The sequence below is a fragment of the Chiloscyllium plagiosum genome, unplaced genomic scaffold, assembly GCF_037043375.1.
Source record: "Chiloscyllium plagiosum isolate Xiang-an unplaced genomic scaffold, Cpla_swu_hap1 HiC_scaffold_27, whole genome shotgun sequence".
Lineage (NCBI taxonomy): Eukaryota > Metazoa > Chordata > Chondrichthyes > Orectolobiformes > Hemiscylliidae > Chiloscyllium > Chiloscyllium plagiosum.
This window is the reverse complement of record NW_028270165.1, coordinates 55,605,910-55,629,730: the sequence shown is the minus strand read 5'-3', so window position 1 is coordinate 55,629,730 and position 23,821 is coordinate 55,605,910. Positions and strand designations below refer to the sequence as shown.

Genomic DNA, 23,821 nt, shown 5'->3' with positions numbered 1-23,821 from the left:
CAGCTGAAGATACTTCATAGGGCCCATATAGCACCGGTTCGATTGGCAAAATTTAAGGCAGGAGCATCTCCAATGTGTCCTAAATGCAAAATAGAAGTGGGCACTCATGTACATTGCCTATGGACCTGTCATAAGATCTGTAGATATTGGACTAAAGTAGCAAGTACCCTGACAGAAATTTTAGGAACGGAAATTAAAGTGGACCCTGTATCTCTCCTCTTGGGCTTTTCAAACCTTCCCTCCCTGGACACGTACGGGAAGAGACTATTTTCTATTCTTTCTTTCGTGCAAGGAAAAATATTTTGGTGAACTGGGCGGCTGAGGGCCACCCTGGACTTTCAAATTGGCACAGATTAATTATGGAATGTATTCCCCTTGACTTCCTTACAAATATGGTGCACCGAAAGACCGAATTATTTTATAAAATATGGCAGCCCTTCTTGAATTACATAAATACAGATATTTCGGCTATCCTAACAAGGGCTTTTATTTAATTGAGATTACAAACCTGGCTGGTCCGGGGCCCCTCGGGGGACGAATCCCGCACGAATACGGGTTTTATTATATCTGATGCTAACACATCCCGAGCATGTAAGAGACTTAAATATACACTCTGGTTAGTTGTAGGTTAGATTAGTAGATAGTTGAGTTTTGTTTGATTTTTTTCTTTTTCGTTTTTTTTCTGTTTTTTGTTAAATTTTGGCTATTGTATATTTGAGTTAATTGTATATCAATGTTTATATCTGAGAGTTTTGTTTATTTTTGTAAACTTGTTAAAATGTTAAATTTCTAATAAAAATATCTATTAAAAAAAACTGGATTGGCAGTGATGACTTTGTAATCTTTTCTTACAGACTATCTGAAGACAGAAGTTTCAAGTTAACAGATAAAGGGCTTATGTCCAAAATGTTGATTCTCCTGCTTCTCTGATGCTGCTTGCTGTGCTGCGCTTTTCCAGCGATGCAGTTTTTGACTCTGACTCTCCAGCGTCTCCAGTCCTCACTTTCACATCAATGTCTGATAGTTACTCAATCCATCAGGACCGCAACAATTTTCAACTATGATTCTGTGAGAAGGAGCAAAGCGTTCTTTTTGGTTCCAGTTTGAGTACGGTTGAAAGACCCTACTGTTGCAGCGCACTGAGTGTGGAGCCTGAAAGAACTCTACTGCCTGGAAAGAAGAATTCATGGCAGGGTTGTACACGTGTGTGTGCAGCTGAAGCTTCGGCCATGGAGAAACCTGAGGAAACACGCCCTGTTGAGAAACCATGGAATTGTGGCGACTGCGGGAAGGGCTTCCATGTCCCACCTGTCCTGGCGGCTCATCAGTGCAATCACACTGGGAAGAGGCCGTTCTCCTGCCCCGAGCGGGCAAAGGGCTTTACTTGCTCCTGTGTCCTGCTGCCCCACCAGCATATACACACTGGTGAGAGGAAGTTTTACTGCTCCATGTGCGGGAAAGGATTCACTTGGGTGGACAACCTCCAGACCCACCAGCGAATCCATGCAGGGGAGAGGCTCTTCAGTTGCCACGAGTGCGGGAAAGCCTTCAGCAATTCCTCCAACCTGCTGACGCACCGTCGGGTCCACACGGGGGAGAGGCCATTCAGCTGCCCCGAATGCGGGAAGGCCTTCAGCGATTCCTCCAACCTGCTGAGGCACCGGCGGGTCCACACGGGGGTGAGGCCCTTCAGCTGCCCAGAGTGTGGGAAGGCCTTCAGCAATTCCTCCTCCCTGCTGGTCCATCAGCGGGTCCACACGGGGGAGCGGCCCTTTAGCTGCCCAGAGTGTGGGAAGGCCTTCAGCAATTCCTCCTCTCTGCTGACCCACCGGCGAATCCACACGGGGGAAAGGCCCTTCAGCTGCCCAGAGTGTGGGAAGGCCTTCAGCAAAACCTCCCACCTGCGGAGCCACCAGCGGGTCCACACGGGGGAGAGGCCCTTCAGCTGCCTAGAGTGTGGGAAGGCCTTCAGCAATTCCTCCAACCTGCTGGCCCATCAGCGGATCCACACGGGGGAGAGGCCCTTCAGCTGCCCAGAATGCGGGAAGGCCTTCAGTAAATCCTCCAACCTGCTGGCCCATCAGCGGGTCCACACGGGGGAGAGGCCCTTCAGCTGTCCAGTGTGCGGGAAGGCCTTCAGCAATTCCTCAGACCTGCTGAGACACCGGCAAATCCACATGAGGGAGAGGCCTTTCGCTTGCTCTGAGTGTGGTAAGGCTTTCAGCAATTCCTCTGACCTGCTGTCCCACCAGCAGGTCCACACCAGGGAAAAGCCATTCAGCTGCCCCGAGTGCGGGAAGGGGTTCACCCACTCCTCCAAACTGCTGGCCCATCAATGGGTCCACACTGGGGAGAGGCCGTTTGCCTGCCCTGACTGCAGGCGGAGGTTCTCATTGTCCTGCAACTTGCGGAGGCACCAGTGCATCCAACAATCAGATTCCACCAGTGACACTGCAGTAGGTCACCCCCAGGGCTGAACCTCCTGCCCATTCTGACAGTGGGTGCAGTGAGCTTTTGTGTTTTGTGCTGGACTCACCCCCACCAAGCCCACCTATATGGCTCAGGGGTGGCATGGTGACTCAGTGGTTAGTATCACTGCCTCACGATGCTGACCTGGGTTCAATTCCACCCTTGGGGAGACAGTCTGTGTGTAGCTTTCACGTTGCACGCCCCACGTCTGTATGGGTTACCTCTGAGTGCTCTGGTTTCCTTCCCCTGGTCTAAAGGTGTGCAGGTTAGGATGAATTGGCCCATCTAAATTGTCCCATAGTGTTCAGGGATGTGTCGGTGTGGTGCATTAGTTGGGGTAAATGTAGAGGGATAGGGGAATGGCTGGGTTACTCTGCGGAGGGCCAGTGTGGACTTGTTGGGCCAAAGGACCTGTTTCCATACTGTAGGGAATCTAATCTTTAAAAAAAAGAATTCCTCCAAGCAATCTTGATAAAATATGCCGAGTTGGACAAAGTATCCCATCAAGTTTGAGTTGAAGAAGTCTGAAGTCACACGACACCATGTTATAGTGCAACAAGTTTATTTGAAATCACAAGCTTTAGGAGCATTGCTCTTTCATGAGTACTGCCCCCTCATCACTTCATCTGGTGCCATGTGACTTCTGACCTTGTCCACCCCAATTCAACACCAGCACCTCCGCATCAGAGTTGACGAATGAGATTGGATTTTATTCGGCCTGATTGTGAGATGTTCCATTTGGAAACTCAAAACTGTCTGACCAACAAAGAGATGCAAATCATAGAGTCCTACAGCAGGAGACAGGCCCTTCGGCCCAACATGGTCCACACCGACCAAACTGTCCATCAACACTAAGCCCATTTCCCTGCACTTGGCCCATTTCCTTCCATACCTTTCCTATCCACGTATTTGCCCCAATGCCTTTTAAATGTTGTTAATGTACCCACCTCAACCACTTCCACTGGCATCTCATTCCATATGTGTACCACCGTCTGTGTGAAAAGAAACCTTGCCCCTCACATTTCCTTTTATTCTTTTTCCTCTAACCTTAAACTGATGCCCTCTAGCCCTCACTTCCCCAACCCCGTGCATTCACCCTCTCACGATCTCTTCACTTCTCGAAGGGCCTCTCTCAGACTCTTAATGCTCTAAATAAAAATATCTTAGCTTGTCCAACCTCTCCCTTTTACACAGACCCTTGAATCCTGGTAACATCCTTGTATATGTCTTCAGCATGCTTCCAAGTTTAATAACATATTTGTTATAGACACTGCCCTGTCTATCTATTTTGTTGGAAATATAGGACCTAATCCAAACTGGGTAATCTGGCTGATGGGGCAGGAAACCACTTCCTTTCTTGAGAGACAAGTCTCCTGGAGAGAACTGGCTGGCTGACTGATCTACTGACCCTCAGTGTCCCACTGCCCTCAGTTATCTGGAGGGGTGTCCACACATTTGCCTAAGGTGGTGCTTGAAACCTTTATCATCTTTGGGATGGATCCTCATTCATTCCGTGCTATGGAGTCATGCAGCCTGGAAACAGACCCTTCAGACCAACCAGTCCATGATCCCCAACTAAACTAGTGCCACCCATCTGCTCCTGGCCTGTATCCAGTATGTTAATACTTTTGTTCATTTGTTCACCGTGAGAGTTGGATAAATAAATTGCTGATTGTTGATTTTAAAGTGTTGGGGATTTATTCTTATCACTAGAGCAGGTTACACCACTTTTCATGCTAATTTTACAGATTATTGGGCGACACGCTCCTCTGGGTGTTTCTCTTTGAGATAGGTATGGCTGTCAGCCTTTGCTTTATAAAAGTATTGACGTAATGTAGTGCTGAATGCAATGGAGTCAACATGAATCCCAGCCTCTCACTGTGGTTGTGGGTGAATCGTCTTAATTTGGCTCTTAACTCAGAAACTGCACACAATTAACTGCTGAAACAATGATTAACACTTTATTGTATGGAGCAACCAAAAATAAAACTCCTCAAGTTTTCATTGGAGAAAAGAAGGTTTAGGGGTGACTTGATAGAGGTGTACAAGATGATAAGAGGTTTAGATAGGGTTGACCATGAGAACCTTTTTCCACGTATGGAGTCAGCTATTACAAGGGGGCATAGCTTTAAATTAAGGGGTGGTCGGTATAGGACAGATGTTAGGGGTAGATTCTTTACTCAGCGAGTAGTGAGTTCATGGAATGCCCTGCCAGTAGCAATGGTGGACGCTCCCTCTTTATGGGCATTTAAGCAGGCATTGGATAGGCATATGGAGGATAGTGGGTTAGTGTAGGTTAGGTGGGCTTGGATCGGCACAACATCGAGGGTCAAAGGGCCTGTACTGCGCTGTATTCTTCTATGTAACCAAGTTCAACCTCACTCACAACTTGGCTATCACCCAATTGATGGCAGAATTTAACTGAGTTTCCCCCAACAGTATCTGTCTCTGGAAGTGTCCAGGGATTTAGTGCAGCATTCTTCTTCCAAGTACTGCTGCTACATCATTCTGGTTGAATTCTGGTGGAGATTCCTCACTTTCAAATCTGTGATGTGATGCTTCTTTAGATTCTAACACCACCTCCCCATACTTCTGGAGATCTCCGGTCTGTAGCTTACCTTCTTATCCTCGAGGTTTAGTGGTTTGTTTGATACAGCGTTTCCTGCAAAAAAACCCTTTACGTCAGGGCCTTCCTTCCACAGACAAACTTAATTGTCCTTTTATCATGAGCTTATTAAACACTTCGCTCATCTGTCCCAGGAAACATCTTGTTGTTTTGCGTCCTTCTTCCCAGGGATGGTTAACTACCAGAAATTAGGCCATTCAGCCTATTGAGTCTGCTCCACTATTCAATCGTGGCTGATACGTTTCTCAACCCAATTCTCCCTGTAACCCTTGATACTTAAGAATGATTGAGTCTGCTCCACCATTCAATGGGCTGAATGGCCTAATTTCTGCCTCCTGATGTAGCAGTTTCTCAGTGGCCCTTTTGTTTCTTGGTCCAGAAAGAGTTCCTGCTGATTCAGGGAGTTGCAAAGTTCTGCAGTTTACAGGACCACACCACATTCCCCTCTGCCTCCTCCTGAGATACTGGCAATTCCAAAGATCCCTTGGTATCCCTGAAAACAATCGAGGTGTCTGGAAATCTCTGCTGCTACTCTGGAACAGAAGGATTATGGGGAGAAAATTCAGAAATCTGATGTGAAAAGGGACTATGGAGTTCTACTCCAGGATTCTCTCAAGGTAAACTTACAGGTTGAGTCAGTAGTTGGGGAGGCAAATGCAATGATGGCATTTATTTTGATCAGACTTGAATATAAATGCAGGGATGTACTTCTGAGGCTCTGTAAGGCTCCGGTCAGCCCACAATTAGAGTACTGTATGTAGATGTGGGCCCCATATCTCAGGAAGGATGTACTGGCCCTAGAACATGTTCAGAGGAGGTTCACAAGAATGGTCCAGGAATGAAAAATTTAACATATGAAGAACATTAGAGGACTCTAGGTTTATACTTCATGGAGTTCAGAAGGATGAGAGGGGATCTAATTGAAACCTACAAAATAATGAACGGTGTGGATGTTGGGAAGGTGTTTCCATTGGTAGGACAGACTAGAACCTGAGGGCTCAGCCTTCGCGTCAAGGGAAGACCCTTTAGAACAGAGGGAAGAGAGGCTCCTTCAGCCAGAGTGTGGTGAGTCTGTGGAATTCACTGCCACAGAAGGCTGCGGAGGCCAGGTTACTGAATATATTTAAGACGGAGATAGATAGGTTCGTGAGGATCAAGGGTTAAGGGAGAGAATGGGGTTGAGAAACTTATCAGCCATAATTGAATGGCGAAGCAGGCTGAATGGCCTAATTTCTGCTCCTATGGTCTTATGATATGCTGATGTGTGGAGGGATGAGAAGGGGGGAAAAAGAGATGAAGAGAGAAAGACAGTTAAGGTGAAGCTCGATAGAGATGAAGGAAATACAAGAATTGTATGATAAATGGCAGAACACATAGGAGCACTGGCATACAGAGAGATCTGGGCATATAGATCCATGGAAGTGGTAATGCAGGTGGGCACGGTGGTCAAGAAAGCACACAGCACACTTCCTTGAGTGTAAGAGTTACGTTACAGCTGTTTATTATGGCCACATTCAGAATATAGTGTGTAGTTCTGATCACGGTGCTACTGGAAGGATGTGGGTGCTCTGGTAGAGGGTACAGGCAAGGTTCACCAGGACATTGCCTAGTCTGGAGGGCTCTCGTTATGAGCAGAGGAGGCATAAACCTGGATTATTTTCTTTGGAAAAACAGAGGCTGAGAGGAGACCTCGACAAAATGCTGAAATACACAGATTGGCTGGACAGGGGTGGCAGGGTAGCTCAGTGGTTCGCACTGACGCCTCACAGTGCCAGAGACCTGCGTTCGATTTTAGTCTCAGGCAACTATCTGTGTGGAGTTGGCACATTGTCCCTGCACCCCACCTCCCGTGTCTGTGTGGGCTTCCTCCGGGTGCTCGGGCTTCCTCCTACAATCCAAACTTGTATAGGTTAGGGTGGATTAGCGATGCTAAATTACCCATATCGTCCAGGGAGAGGCAGGATAAGTTGGATTGTCTGTGTGTAAATTGCCCCAATGTTCAGGGATGTGTAAGTTCGGTGCATTAGTCAGGAGTAAATGTAGATAATGGGGGTAAGAAAACGAGTCTCTATGTGTTAATCTTTAGAGGGCCAGTGTTGACTTGTTGGGCTAAATGGTCTGTTTCCACGCTGGAGGGATTCTATGATAGTCAGAGGAGTTTTTTTCCCTCCAAAGTAGAAAGTTCAACTAAAAGAGGTTCAAGGACTGTTTGGGGGGGGAAAGTGGTGGGGGTGGGGAATTTACACAGAGGGGTGGTGGGTTTCTGGAACGCACTGCCAGTGGAGGTAATGGAAGCAGGCACCTTAACAACGTTTAAGGTGTATCTTGATAGACGCATGAAGGGGAGGTGAATAGAGGAACAGAAGCCACACATGGGCAATAAATTACTTAATTCTAAGTAAGAATTAAGAAGTAGCACAGGCTTGAGGGGGTGTGTGTGCCTAAAGCAAGTGAGAAGGGCCTGTGACTGTGCTGTATTGTATTGATACAGCTTTCCCCCACTATTTGAAAGTCGAGTGTTCCTTTCATAAGCCGAAATGGCCTAAAGCGAAGAAGCAATTACCATGAATTAATTTATATTATGCCTTTCTTTGTAAAAGCGACAATCCTCTTCGGATTTCTTTCGGTTTGTGAGAACAGGTATTAATGTAGGTCTTTTGTTAAAGTGAAGTAGTGTAAAGTGAACTTTCGAAAAGTGGGGGATATCTTTATGCTGATGGAGGGGAGATGGGGGGGCAATGAAGAGGGGTGGATGTAGGCTCAGGTGCAGAATAATAAACACTGAGACACCAATTGAGCAGCCCAGACTGGCCCTGTGCTGGAGACTCAATGGGATAGAGACAAATGTATCTATTTCAGGTATACCTGCAGTATGCTCCATCCAGGATAAAAAAAAAATGACCTTCATCTGCTTCAGCATACAGGGCAGATGAGCAGTTTCTCCCCAATGTGGACCAGGAGGTGATGCGACTGAGTGAAGCCTTTCCTGTGCTGAATGCAGGTGAATGGCCGCTGCCCGGTATATAAATGCTGATGAATATCGGGCAGGCGGGGAAGGGAAACCGTTCCGACACTCCCTGCATTTTCATGATTTCTCCATGGTGCAGGTGTCCTCGTATTTCTCCAGGTTCAACAATCAGTTGAAACTCGCTCACACTTACAGCATAGGTGTGGTGTTACTGGTGAACCCTCTGATAATTGGAGAACTCTGTAAAACATGTTCCAGTCACTACTCTGGTGTGTGGGTATGTGAGACTCTGTGAGTTTCCAGTCACACTGACATTTAAAACCTAACAAAGCAGACAGACCTTCTCCCCTTTGTTTACAAGGCCATCAATATCCAAGTCCTGGTGAATCAAGCGATTGTCAGACTTCGATGTGATGTTTGGTCTGAGATTTCTGCCTCCAAATTCTTCTCTTGTAATATTCCTGTGGAAAGAGATTGCAAAGGTCATCGCTGTCAGTCCACAATAGAAAATCAGAACACACATTTCTAGTTTCTGTGGATCATTGTTTCCTCTCTTAATACCCAAGATCTTTGTGCTGATCTATACGTAAATGTATACAGCAGGGTAATGTGGTGGATTGCATACTCCAGGAAGAGTTCACTCAAGTTGCTGAATGGACATCTATCATGCGGTATTGACGTTCTTACTGAAGATATACAATATGCTGCAGTGCAATATTATGAGCCCAGAAACAACTGCAAATCAGGCTTTTAGAGCCATAAACATTCCATCAAACATTTAACATATACCCCAGACTTATCTGTCTTATATTAACGCACGGTTGTCTTACAATTCCAGAAGACTCAGATTTAAGTTTTAAGTGTGACTTTTTGTAAAAGAAGCCGTCGTTTTGGACTCCTTCCATGCCATACTGACTCTATTACTGGAAATACATCCATACTACACCAGGATTCATTGATCGATGACGTGAGGTTTATCTTTACCTTCTTATAATTTTCTGTTGCATAAATGTTTCGACGAATGCCAACACTTTTCACCAGTCATACAGTCAGAGACATAAAGCACAGAAACAGATCCTTCAATCTAACTTGTCCATGCCGACCGGATATCCAAAATTAGTCTAGTTCCATTTGCCATCACTTGGTCCATATCCCTCTAAACCCTTCCTTTGCATATAACCATCCAGATGCCTCCACCACTTCCTCCGCAGCTCATTCCATACACGCTTCACCCTCTGCAAAAAAAAGGTTGACTGCAAGGTCCCTTTTAAATTTTCCCCCTCTCGCCCTAAACCTATGCCCTCTAGCTCCGCACTCCCCCTATCCCAGGGAAAAGACCTTGATTATTCACCCCATCCACACTCAAGTTTTTATAAACCTCTTTAAAAAACACACATTCAGCCTGCGATGCTCGAGGGAAAACAGCCCCATCTTATTCAGCCTCTCCTTGTGGTTCAAACCCTCCTACCCTGGCAACAGCCTTGTGACTCTTCTCTGAATCCTTTCAAGTTTCACAACATCCTGCCTATAGGAGGGAGACCAGGATTGCACACAATATTTCAGAAGAAGCCGACTGAAACTGACTTTTGCAGAGTCTGCTCCCTGCTTGTATTCATACTGCCTCCCGTTGTTGCAAGTGAACAGTGCTTCCCCCTTTCTCTCTCCCTCCCAGGATAAGGAATGGAAAGGGGGAGACATTGCTTCATTCCCAGATTTTGCCCAGAAGAGCCCCCCTATTGTCTGAATGCGCAAGTTGGACGGTGAGCTTCTGAAGCTACTGCTGCTCCTCTCTTTCTGAATGAAGGTTGAGCTTCACTCCAGACTGCAACTCCCTTTCTCTGTCCAAACATCTGTGAGCACAGCACATTTTTGTTGAAATAAGGCATATTTCCTGAATGTTACAATTAAAGGGGTGTCTTCCCCCCGATATTCCAAGGGATGGTAAGTCAGAGAAGGACCACGCCTTGTGTTGTGTGGCTCGTGTGACAGTTGCAACAGGATGTCCCAACTCCTATGCTCAATTCAAAGTTTGAGAGAAGATTTGTAGCTCGGGTGCTCATTGTTGTGGTTCTGTTCGCCGAGCTGGGAATTTTTGTTGCAGACGTTTCATCTCCTGTCCAGGTGATATCCTCAGTGCTTGGGAGCCTCTTGTGAAGCGCTTCTGTGATGTTTCCTCCAGCATTTATAGTGGTTTGTCTCTGCCGCTTCCGGTTGTCAGTTCCAACTGTCTGCTGCAGTGGCCGGTATATTGGGTCCAGGTCAATGTGTTTGTTGATAGAATCTGTGGATGAGTGCTATGCCAGAGAACAGCCAGGGAATTCCTCGAGGCATTTTTCCAGCACCACATTTTTCAACTCTGGATCTGGGACAAGGTGTGTGGTGTGGGGGGAGGGGAGGGGAAATAAGGAAACTGGTGAAATCTACATTGATCCTATGTAGTTGGTGGGTCCCAAGGCAGAAGACAAGATGTTCTTCCTCCAAGCGTCAGGTAGCTAGAGCTTGGAGGGGAAGGCACCAGAGTACTTGCGTGTCCTTGACGGATTGGGAGGGGGAGTTAAAGCGTTCAGCCACAAGGCGGTGGGGTCGTTTCGTTTTGGCGTCCCAGAGCTGTTCCCTGAAATGTTCTGCAAGTTGGCGTCCAGTCTCCCCAATGTGGCAGAGACCACATCGAGAGCAAGGGACATATAAATAAATCTTATAAACAAATTGTACAAATTTTAGTCTGCCAGGGTTATTTTCTTTAATTAAGTTAAAGAAAATTTTAATTAAATTGGGTGACTACATGAAACGGTTTGTTGGTCAGACTCAAATCATCATCCTCAAATGAGACAATGCCATTAATATCAGTGAACTGCTTTTTTTTTTAGAACCACAAGTTCTTGATTTATTTTCACAACTTATTGGTATTCACATCTGCACATTCAATGTCAAACTCTGACATCAGAAATGACATGACACCATTAATTTTTTTCTTACAGTAATTCAACAAACAAATTAATAACACACAGTGAACACCAAGTCTCATTAATATGAAATTAAATTTGACCAAAAAAAAAGTAAAATCAAGATGAGAGGTAACAAATGGGGGAAGGGCAGAAGGCAAGAAATGCAACATCATAGAAGGTGCTCCTCCAGGGAGTGTATTTTACCAACTACCGCTGCTAAATATAAACAAACACTCTGATATGATCCTCCGGTTTTAATGTAAACCATAGCCCCATACAGTAGGTACCATTTAAATAAGTTAATAGATACAAGCCTTGAGCAAATCCAGCCTCCAGCCGGACCCCCCGCTTCTTGGAGCTCGGACCTTCCTCCAGCTCCGGGGGGTTGTTGAGCTCCTGGGCTCCGGCCGCCGCCGAAGAAGCCGCGGGCGCCGGCTCTCTCTCCTCCACCGCCGACATTTTTAATTTGTTTTCTCGTTCACCCGATAACCGTCACCTCCCCCTTCCCGGGCCCCGGGAATTATACAAAAATAAACAATAAACCCCACCGGGGACTGTCTCCTTTTCTTCACAACTTTTGTTTGAAAAGTTCTGGCTTTAATTTGAAATGTATTTTAAAGGTATTTTCTGAGGTAAACGATGCCTGTCTGCCCCCCTCCCTCCGTCAGAAACCGCCCGCTGAGTCGATGACAAAACCGCAGCCTCGCGCCGCCATCTTTGTTTTTCTTCTTCATTCCGTCTCCTCCTTCAGTGACGCGCGTCATTCGCGGCCCCTCCAATCAAAGCGCACCTTACTCCACCTGACCAATGGCGGCTGGCTTTGTGCGTCGTGTTGGTCCCACCCTCTGCAATATCTCTCTCCGATTAGTCGGTACCGACCACAAGCTTTGGGATTGGTGGAGAATTTCACAATCACGTCAGTGTATCCACCCTTTTCATTCCCGTTCATTCATTCAACAGCAGATGACCCAATTTACTGCAACGGGCTGTGGGGCTATTGCGGTAATGTCACATATTCAGGGGGAAGATGTGATTTTTAACGTTATCAACCAATTCAACTGTGGCACCTCCACATCCATTCATTCAACTGAAGAGGGCTCAATTTAGTGTAAAGGGCTCTGAGGGTATCATATTTGTATCCCATGTTGAGAAGAAACCTCTCCCCATTCATTCAATCGAAGAGGGCCTATTTGCTGCAGAGGTTTTTTTTCAGGCGCAGTGGTAGTGTCCCTATCTTCGAGCCCTGAAATCCCACTGCTATGAGGATGCGTAATAACAAATTTTTTAGTCATAAGTCACATGACACCAGGTTATAGTCCAGCAGGTTTGTTTGGAGGGGATCTTACAGAAATATATTAAATTATGAAAGAAATAGAAGTATGATGTTGCATTGGTAGGTGAGACTAGGATAAGAGCACATGGCCTCAAGATTAGAGGAAGCAGGTTTAAAACTGAATTGAGAAGAAACTTCTTCACCCAGAGGGTTGTTAATCTATGGAATTCCTTGCCCAGGGAAGGATTTGACATTACTTCAGCAATCACTAGAAGCAGGAGATCCGTTTTTGAAAAATAAAAGAATTAAGGATGTGGTGAAAACGCAGGTAAGTGCAGCATAGTCCACAAAAAGATTAGTCATGATCTTATTGAGTGGTGGAGCAGACTCGAAGGGCCGGAAGGCTGACTCTTGCTCCTAGTTCTTATGCTCTTATGTTGAAATCACAAGCTTTTGGAGTGTAGTCACTTCAGCAGATGAAGTCATGAAAAAACAAGTGCAGGAAAGAGAATTTAGATAAATGAAAGACAGAGCATCTCAACGGTCAATTACTTACTCCCATTCCTATTTCTGATGATCTTACTACACAGCAAGTTGTGTTTACCAAACATTAATTTTATTTCCATTGTTTAAAATCAAATATTTAAGATGAACAGTTTGTTTTTCCTCACTTGGACACACTGTGACCCACAACACTGTGAATATCATAAACCCGCTCATGAGATATCATAGGAACAATTCATAAACTAGATTTGTCACTGAGATACTAGAAAGGAGAAAAATTCCCAACATGTGCAGGATGCTAACAAAAAGTTAGCAACCTGAAATGGTAACAGGAGCAAGTGAACAGTCCCAATCAGGAAACTCATATTCTGACATCCACTACAGTACCTTGCTTTCCTTTTCAGTTTAATGATCCATAATTGAATCTGACCCCAACACACTCTCTGGCAGGCAGTTCCAGAGGTCAAAGTATTTTCAATCATTAACGAAGTAAGTTTTGGATCCATCCCAAAGACATTGAACATAGAAAAATACAGTGCAGTACAGGCCCTTTGGCCCACGATGTTGCGCCGATCCAAGCCCACCTAACCTACACTAGCCCACTATCCTCCATACGCCTATCCAATGCCCGTTTAAATGCCCATAAAGAGGGAGAGTCCACCACTGCTACTGGCAGGGCATTCCATGAACTCACGACTCGCTGAGTAAAGAGTCTACCCCTAACATCTCTCCTATACCTACCACCCCTTAATTTAAAGCTATGCCCCCTCGTAATAGCTGACTCCATACGTGGAAAAAGGTTCTCATGGTCAACCCTATCTAACCCCCTAATCATCTTGTACACCTCTATCAAGTCACTCCTAAACCTTCTTTTCTCCAATGAAAACAGCCCCAAGTGCCTCGGCCTTTCCTCATACGAACTTCCTACCATACCAGGCAACATCCTGGTAAACCTCCTTTGCACCCGTTCCAGTGCCTCCACATCCTTCCTATAGTATGGCGACCAAAACTGCACACAATACTCCAGATGCGGCCGCACCAGAGTCTTATACATCTGCAACATGACCTCAGGACTCCGGAACTCAATTCCTCTACCAATAAAAGCCAGTACGCCATATGCTTTCTTCACAGCACTATTTACCTGGATGGCAACTTTCAGAGATCTGTGTACATGGACACCAAGATCCCTCTGCTCATCCACACTACCAAGTATCCAACCATTAGCCCAGTACCCCATCTTCTTGTTACTCTTACCAAAGTGAATCACTTCACACTTACCTACATTGAACTCCATTTGCCACTTTTCTTCCCAGCTCTGCAGCTTATCGATATCCCGCTGTAACCTGCCACATCCTTCCTCACTGTCAACAACTCCACCGACTTTCGTATCATCCGCAAACTTGCTCACCCAACCTTCTAGCCCCTCCTCCAGGTCATTTATAAAAATGACAAACAGCAATGGTCCCAAAACAGATCCTTGCGGAACGCCGCTAGTAACTGCACTCCAAGATGAACCTTTTCCATCAACTACTACCCTCTGTCTTCTTCCAGCCAACCAATTCCTAATCCAAACCTCCAACTCACCCTCAATGCCATACCTCCGTATTTTTTGCAGTAGCCTAGCATGGGGAACCTTATCAAACGCCTTACTAAAATCCATATACACCACATCTACCGCTTTAGCCTCGTCCACCTCCTTATTCACCTTCTCAAAGAATTCAATAAGGTTTGTGAGGCATGACCTACCCTTCACAAAACCATGCTGACTATCCTTGATCACATTATTCCTATCCAGATGTTCATAAATCCTATCCCTTACAATTCTCTCTAAGACTTTTGCCCACAACAGAAGTGAGACTCGCCGGCCTATAGTTACTAGGGTTATCCCTACTCCCCTTCTTGAACAAGGGAACCACATTTGCTATCCTCCAGTCTTCTGGCACTATTCCTGTAGACACTGAGGACATAAAAATCAAGGCCAATGGCTCTGCAATCTCCTCCCTTGCTTCCCAGAGAATCCTAGGATAAATGCCATCAGGCCCAGGGGACTTATCTATTTTCACCCTTTCCAGGATTTCCAACACCTCTTTCCTACATACCTCAAAGCCATCCATTCTAATAAATTGTGACGCAGTATTCACATCTGCAATAATGTCCTGTTCCTGAGTGAATACTGACGAAAAGTATTCATTCAGTGTCTTCCCCAATCTCTTCAGCCTCCACACGCAACTTCCTACTACTATCCTTGACTGGACCTATTCCTACTCTAGTCATTCTTTTATTCCTGACATACCTATAGAAAGCCTTTGGTTTTCCCTAATCCTACCAACTAAGAACTTTTCATGTCCCCTCCTTGCTGCTTTTAGCTCTCTCTTCAGATCCTTCCTGGCTACCTTATAACTATCAATCGCCCCAATTGAACCTTCACACCTCATCTTTACATAGGCCGCCCTCTTCCCTTTAACAAGGGATTCCAATTCCTTATTAAACCACGGTTCCCTCACACGACCCTTTCCTCTCTGCCTGACAGGTACATACTTATCAAGAACACTCAATAGTTGCTCCTTGAACAAGCTCCACATATCAATTGCGCCCTTCCCTTGAAGCCTACTTTTCCAAGCCACGCATCCTAAGTCGTGCCTCACCATATCATAATTTCTCTGCCCTCAGCTATAACTCTTGCCCTGCAGTGCATACTTATCCCTCTCCATCACTAGAGTAAAAGTCACCGAATTGTGGTCACTGTCCCCAAAGTGCTCACCTACCTCCAATTCTAACACCTGGCCTGGTTCGTTACCCAGAACCAAATCCAGTATGGCCTCACCTCTTGTTGGCCTGTCTACATATTGTGTCAGGAAACCCTCCTGCACACATTGGACAAACACCGACCCATCTAACGAACTCGAGCTATAGCTTTCCCAGTCAATATCTGGAAAGTTAAAGTCCCCCATAACAATCACCCTATTACTTTCACTCTTCTCCTGAATCAATCCTTTCTTCTAAGTCTCTAGGACTATTAGGAGGCCTGTAGAAAACTCCTAACAGGGTGACCTCACCTTTCCTATTCCTAACCTCAGCCCAAACTACCTCAGATGGCGAGTCTTCATCCATCGTCCTTTCCACCGCTGTAATACTATCTTTGACAAGCAATGCCACACCTCCCCCTCTTTTACCCCCACCTCTGACCCTACTAAAACATTTAAACCCTGGAACCTGCAACAGCCAATCCTGTCCCTGTTCTACCCATGTCTCCCTAATAGCCACAACATCAAAATCCCAGATACCAATCCATGCTGCAAGTTCACCTACTTTATTTCATATACTTCTTGCATTGAAGGAGACACACTTCAAGCCACTTTCCTGTTTACAGGCACCCTCCTTTGAGATTGATGCCATGTTCCTAACCTCCCTACACTCCAGGTCCTGCACCCTAAAGCTACAGTCTAGGTTCCCATGCCCCTGTAGAATTAGTTTAAACCCCCCTGAAGAGCACTAGCAAACTTTCCCCCAAGGATACTGGTGCCCCTCAGGTTCAGGTGTAGACCATCCTGTTTATAGAGGTCCCACCTTCCCCAGAAAGAACCCCAGTTATCCAGATACCCTCCCTCCTGCACCATCCCTGTAGCCACGCATTTAACTGTTCTCTCTCCTTATTCCTCGACTCTCTATCACGTGGCACGGGTAACAAACCAGAGACAACAACTCTGTTTGTTCTAACTCTGAGCTTCCAACCTAGCTCCCTGAAAGCCTGCCTAACATCCTCAACCCTCTTCCTACCTATGTCGTTTGTGCCAATGTGGACCACGACTTCAGGCTGCTCCCCCTCCCCCTTAAGGATCCGGAAAACACGATCAGAGACGTCACGTACCCTTGCACCTGGGAGGCAACATACCAAACGTGAGTCTCTCTCGCCCCCACAGAACCGCCTATCTGTGCCCCGAACTATTGCTCTGCTCTTCTCCACCCTTTCCTTCTGAGCAACGGGGACAGGCTCCATGCCAGAGGCCTGAACCCCATTGCTTACCCCTGGTAAGTCGTCCCCCCCACAAGTATCCAAAATGGTATACTTGTTCTTGAGGGTAACGGCCGCAGGGGTCCCTGCACTGGCTGCTTCTTCCCAGTCCCCCCCACTGTCATCCATCTGTTTGCAATCTTTGGAGTTACTACTTCCCTAAAGCTCCGATCTATGACCCCCTCTGCCTCCCGAATGATCCTAAGTTCATCCAACTCCAGCTCCAGTTCCCTAACATGGTCTTGGAGGAGCTGGAGATGGGTGCACTTCCTGCAAGAGTAATCAGCAGGGATGACCATGGCATCCCTCACCTCAAACATGTTGCAAGAGGAACATTGCACTGCCTTCACTGACATCCCTCTAAAAGTAACCTTTTAAAAACAAACTAGGTCCAAGAATAGAACAAGCAAAATGCAGCACTTACCTACTTACCACAACGTTTCTTATTATTAGGTTAGGCACCTCTGCAGTGCCTCGGGTTCCTCTCCTGCGTGCTTTTATAGGGAAAGAAACCTACCCAGGTAAGCTTACGCTACACCAACTTCCAGATCCGCTTCGCGCTTTTTAAAAAAAAACTTTCAAATTTAAACCGTTAAACAAACGTCACCGAGCCTTCAAGCAGCCCCTGCCAAACAGCCCTTACCTGCTCCGCTGACACTTCTATAAGAGGTGTTGGCTGGACCCAGACACTTCAGCGGGCAGTGTTCATTACTAATGTGTATTCTCTCCCCCACCCGCCTTAAATTAATCACCTGGGTTGTGAGTCAATTGTGCTGGCATTCTGGTGGCCCCAGGCAGTGTCTGTATCTGCTCTGCTGTTTCTCTCCATATTGTGATCCAGCGGCCATCTTGTGTGTCAAGTTGGCCAACTGATGGCTCAGTAGCCATCTTGTGTATCTGTGTGCCTAGTAACACCCTGCCCTTCCCCACCTCTCTGCCACGCCCACTCTCTCTTCCCCACTCAATCTCTCTATCAACCCCACTCATTCTCTCTCTCTACCCCCACCCTCTGACCGCCATTTTCTCTCTCTCTCTGTCCCCCATCCTTTTGGTCTCTATTCTCCCCAGCCCCCACCACACCCGACCTTTCTCAAGCCTCGAACCATCTTTGACCGCTGTATCAAGCCCTTCAAAGAACAGAGAGAGAGAGAGAGAGAGAGAGAGAGAGAGATAATGGATAGTAATGACTCTACCTGGGAGTTGGGAGGGGTGATAAATGGCTGATCTTCAAAATTGAGAATACCTAAAATGATTTTTGCAAGGTTTGTAGCTCAGGTTGAGGTTTAGGGTGTAGGTTTGCTCGCTGGGCTGTAGGTTTGATATCCAGATGTTTCATCACCTGGCTAGGTAACATCATCAGTGGCGACCTCCAAGTGAAGCGAAGCTGTGTCTCCTGCTTTCTATTTATATCTTTCACCTGGATGGGGTTCCTGGGGTATGTGGTGATGTCATTTCCTGTTCGTTTTCTGAGGGGTTGATAGATGGCATGTAGATCTATGTGTTTGTTTATGGTGTTGTGCTTGGAGTGCCAGGCCTCGTAGTCCTACACATGGATGAAAAAAAACATCATTTCGACTGGGACAACACATCTATCCTGGGTCAGGCTAAGCAAAGACTTGCCAGAGAATTCCTAGAGGCCTGGCACTCCAACCTCAACGCCATAAACAAACACATAGACTGAGATACCATCTATCAGCCTCTCAGAAAACGAACAGGAAATGACATCACCACAAACCCCAGGAACCCCATCCAGGAGAAAGAAATAAATAGAAAGCAGGAGACAACAGCTTCGCTTCACTTGGCGTCGCCACTGAAGATGTTACCTAGCCAGGTGATGAAACGTCTGGATATCAAACCTACACCCTAAACCTAAAATGATATCTTCAGAAACATCGTTAAAGCCAGAAAGCGTGTTCAAGTTTTTTAAAAGAGCTGCTGAAATCTGTCTGATTCTTTCACTGAAATAAACGCAGTCAGGCCACCGCTCGGACAGGCTGGAAGGGGTGAATGGGCGAAAATGAGCACTGCAGATGCAGGAGATTAGAGTCAAGATTAGAGTGGTGCTGGAAAAGCACAGCCGGTCAAGCAGCATTCGAGGCTTTTGCCTGAAACATCGATTTTCCTGCTCCTTGGATGCTGCCTGACCTGCTGTGATTTCCAACACCACTCTGATCTTGACTGTAAGGGGTGAATGGCCTAGTCCTAGTCTTGTGAAGTTGGTTCCAACTATCTAGAAATAGCGTCACAGAGCACAGAAACATACCCTTCGGTCTATGCCGACCAGATATCCTAAATTAATCTAGTGACCCATTTGCCAGCATTTGGCCCCTTATCCCTCTGAATCTGTCCTATTCATATCCCCATCCAGATGCATTTTAAATATTATCATTGTACTGGCCTCCACCACTTCCTCTGGCTGACCCCCACCAGTGTTCTGTGCAAAAAGGTTGCCCCTCAGAAATCTTTCCCCTCTCACCCTAAACCCATGCCCTCCAGTTCTGGACTCGCGCAACGTGGGGAAAAGACATACAAAAGTTGAGCAGCCAGACAGAATGCAAAAACAATACAATGCCGAATCACAGGGAAAAACAAATTGTAGCTCGACCCCTTTTTTGTCGTATTGGCATTTGGACTCTTAAAATCTGACAGGAACACCAGCATCCCTAGTGAGCATACTGCGCATGTTTCCCGGTGTCAGTAACGCAGTGCACATGCCCATCGGTGTCAGCTAAACACTGGGCATGCTCATCGCTTTCCGCAAAAAATGGCGCGCGACCTTCCTTTGATGGTCCAATAGGGAACCGTGGAGGACCAAAACAAAACTGGTCCTCCTGCCAATCAGAGCCACCCCATTGTCTGAATGTGGAAGTTGGACCATGAATTTCTGAAGCTGCTACTCCTGCTCCTCTTCCTGAATCAACATTGAGCTTCACCCAGACTGCAAATTCTTTCCTCTGTCTAAGATCTGTGAGTACAGCACTCTCTTTTCTCGTCCCCTTTGCCATTTCTATTTCTTTCCGGAGTTCAATTGCTGACTTACAGCAACTGAAAGGAAAGGGATTGAACCCAGGGAGGGGACGGACTATGGAAAAGTGATCGAGGTCTGTGTCTCAATTGGCAAAACAGACAGACAGGAGGCTGGAAGGGCACAACAAATCAGGCAGCATCACAAGGTGTAGAAGTCGATATTTCGCGTGTAACCCTTCGTCAGGACTGGGGATGGGTGCCGGGGTCGGGGGCTAAAGTGGGGATAGGTGAAGAATCGGTCAGATTAATCATTGGGTGGAAGAAATCAGGTTGGTGGCAGGAAGGAGTGGTAGTGAGGGGCATGGGGCTGAGAAGGGAGTCGGGTGATGGAAAGGGAGGTTATTTGAAATTGGAGAACTCGATGTTGGGTCCTGCAGGCTGTAGGCTGCCTGGGCGGAAGATGGGGTGTTGTTCCCTAATTTGCGGTTTGGTTCGTTGTGGCAATAGAGGAAGCCTATGATGTTCTTGTCAGAAAGGGAGTGGGAAGGGGAATTAAAATCGATGGTGACTGGGAGGTCTGGTCAGCCCCTGCGGACCCAGCTGTGATGCTCGCCAATCCGTTCCCCAAGTTTATGCTCAGTCTCCCCGAAGTAGAGAAGACCACAATTTACAAACACGTGGCAAATGCAGTATCTCAATGTGAAGTTATAGTCTTTGCTATGAAACAAAAAAGCAGGAAGGAGATGTATTGTTTAAATGGTGATACTTTGGGATGTGGAGAAAGTGAGAACTGCAGATGTTGGAGATTAGAGTCAAAGTGTGGTGCTGAAAAAGGTGGTAAGTCAGGCAGCATCTGAGGACCAGGAGAGTCGACATTTTGGTCCCGAGCACTTCATCAGGAATGATGTGTGGATGGACAAAGGGTCTGATTCGGTTCTATATAACTCTAATCATCTTCAGTGAGAGCAGAAGTGTGATTGTGAAGGCTGGAGTTTCAGAGCAGCTTTCAAAGATGCTTTGCCCTTAATGTGGATGGACAAAGGGTCTGTTTCTGTGCTGTATGACTCTAATCATCTTCGGTGAGAGCAGAAGTGTTTCTGAGGACTTTTCAAAGATGTTTTGCCCTTAATGGGAGTAGAAGGTACAATGAAATCTTGCATTTGTGAGACAGCAACTGAGTGAGTGAGTAAATCCGAGGTTTTGGTGCAAAGTGGGAATTCATTGCACTGTGAGGATGAAACTCTACTTATTGAGTCATTTCTGCTGGTGAATGAAACCAGGCTCAAGATTAGGAGGAGTAAATTTAGGACAGAGATGAGGAGGAACTGCTTTTCCTGGAGTGTAGTGTATCTATGGAATTCTCTGCCCCAGGAAGCAGTAGAGGCAGCTTCATTAAGTATATTCAAGACACAATTGGATGGGTTTTTGCAATGGCAGGGGAATTAAGGGTAGTTGGGACAATGCAGGGAGGAGGATCTCAGATGGTGAATAGATTAGCCATGATCTTAATTGGATTTTTGAACAAGAGGAAGGCATGAAAATGGTTTCAAGACCAGTTTAGAACAGTTACAGAGCCAGAGAGCACAAACAGACCCTTCAATCCAACTAGACCATGTTGACTGTGTTCACAAACTAAACTAGTCCCACCTACCCCATTCTCCCCGTAACCTTTGATCCCCTTGATACTCAAGAACCTATCTGTCTCAGTTTTAAATATCCTCAGTGACCTGGCCTGCACAGCCTTCTGTGGAAATAGATTCCACAGATTCACCGCTCTCTGGCTGAAGAAGTTTCTCCGTTCTAAAAGGTCTTCCATTTACTCTAAGGCTGTACCCTCTGGCCCGAGTCTGTCCTACCAATGGAAACATCTTCGCAATGTCCACACTGTCCAGGCTTTGAAGATTATGTATGTTTCAATTAGACACCCCCCCCCGCCCCCGAGTGCGGGCCTGTTAATCAGCATGAACCAGACCCTTCAGGATGAGGTACAGCAGGGATTAGGGTCAGCAAAGTGAGAATGGAGGGAGTGTGTGTGGGATGGAGATTTTCAGCTTCTAGGGAATGAGAGAGAAAAGTGAGTTCGCTATAAATTAGAATTGATCGGATGGGCCAAAGAGTGGTAAATGGAATTTAATTTGGAGAAATGTGAGTTGTTGCATTTTGGTCAAGCAATCCAGGCAGGACTGACACAGTTAAGGGGAATGTTGCAGAACAAAGAGTCCTTGGAGTGCAGGTTCCATAGTTCTCAGGTAGACAGGATAGCCTTTGTTGGTCAGAGTATTGAGTAGATGAGTTGGGAGGTCATGTTGTGGCTGTCCAGGATGTTGGTTAAGCCACTTTTGGAATACTGCAGTTAGTTCTGGTCTCCCTGCTGTAGGAAAGATGTTATGAAACTTTGAAAGGGGTCAGAAAAGAATAGGCCAGGGGCATTTTCCATGGAGCACCGGAGGCTGAGGGGTAAACTTATAGACCTTTGTAAGGGCCATGGATAGAGGGGAAACCCTAAGGTCTTTTCCCCAGGGTATGGCAGTCCAAAACTAGAAGGCATATGTTTGAAGTGAGAGTGGAATGATTTAAGAGATTGGAGGGGCAACCACTTCAGAGGGTGGTGCATGTATGGAACGAACTGCCAGAGGAAGTGGTAGAGGCTGGCACAATTACAACATTTAAAAGGCATGTGGATGTCTGTCTGTTCTCAGCTCTGCTGGATGTCTGTTGAAGCTTTGAACCCCCCCCTTCTACACCTTCTGGGTTAAACAAACATTCAGTCAATCAAGCCTCAATCCACAATCTCCCAGCCAGTCAACAATCCAGGCACAGTGTAGTCACAGCAGGGAATCAGCTGCCCTGAGTGCGGGAAGGCCTTTACCCAGGCCTCTGCCCTGCTGAGGCACCGGTGGGTCCACACAGGGGAGAGGCCCTTCAGCTGCCCCGAGTGCAGAAAGACATTCCGTGAATCCTCCAACCTGTTGAGGCACCAACGGGTCCACACAGGGGAAGAGGCCCTTCAGCTGCCCAGAGTGCGGGTAGGCCTTTACCCAGGCTTCCTTCTTGCTGATCCACCAGTGGGTCCACAAGGGGGAAGAGGCCGTTCCCCTACACAGTGTGGGGGTAGGCCTTTTTCCAGGCCTCTGCCCTGCTGAGGCACCGTGAGTCCACGCAGGGGAGAGGCCTTCAACTGCTCCTCCCACCTGCGGAGCCACCAGCGGGATCATGTGGCATTGCAGGGGATTGAAAGAATGACGGCTGAGTGCCTTTATTAACTGGACTATCAACCCAGTTCCAGTGGCTCCCGAGTTCGATTCCCACCGCGACAGATGGTGGAATTCGAATTTGGTCAGAAATCTGGAGTTCAGAATCTAATGGTGAAACCATTGTCGGTGGGGTGGGGGTGGAAGAAAACCCCCATCTGATTCACTCAGTTCTTTTTTAGGGAAGACTTGAGCAGTTATTAGAGCAGTCGTCCCAGCTGCATCCTTTACCCGGTCTGGCCGACACGTGACTCCAGCCCCACAACAGTCTGGTGGACTCTACGCTGCTCATCCAACTTGATTGGAATACAGGTTGAAATTGCTGAGTGAGGCAATACTTCCTCCAGGTTAAGGCTGTACCAAGGATGCAGTTACAAAGGGACAACTCAGTGGTGACCAATAATGAAGAAAGTGAGGGGTTGCACTTTGACCTTGAGCGATTTTTAAAAAATTGCTACTTTTTCTACACCTTTCTGCTGGGAGATTCTGAAGCTGTAACAAAGTTGGGTCACAATAAAGATTACCTGAACTTCACACTGAGCTCAGACTCTCACTGAGAGCTTTAAACTGCAACAGGTTTTTGTTTTAAAACTGCTCATTTTACATGTGAAAATGAGAACTGCTGATGCTGGAGATCAGAGTCAAGATTAGAGTGGTGCTGGCAAAGCACTGCAGGTCAGGCAGCATGCGAGGACCAGGGAAATTGACATTTCGGGCAAAAGCCCTTCCTCAGGTTTTTGCCAGAAACGTTGATGTTCCTGCTCCTCAGATGCTGCCTGACCTGCTGTGCTCATTTCTGACAGTCT

At 46.6% G+C, this 23,821-nt stretch overlaps 1 protein-coding gene across 1 annotated transcript in view; it reads left to right on the top strand.

Moving 5' to 3' along the window:
• Window positions 1–23,821, top strand: part of LOC148144182 (uncharacterized) — a gene marked incomplete at its 5' end in the record, with an annotated part of 303,554 nt that overhangs the window by 211,873 nt on the left and 67,860 nt on the right. Inside the window, 1 exon segment of the mRNA XM_087975306.1 lies at window positions 1,517–2,471. Coding sequence (XP_087831432.1) covers window positions 1,517–2,471 — 955 coding nt within the window.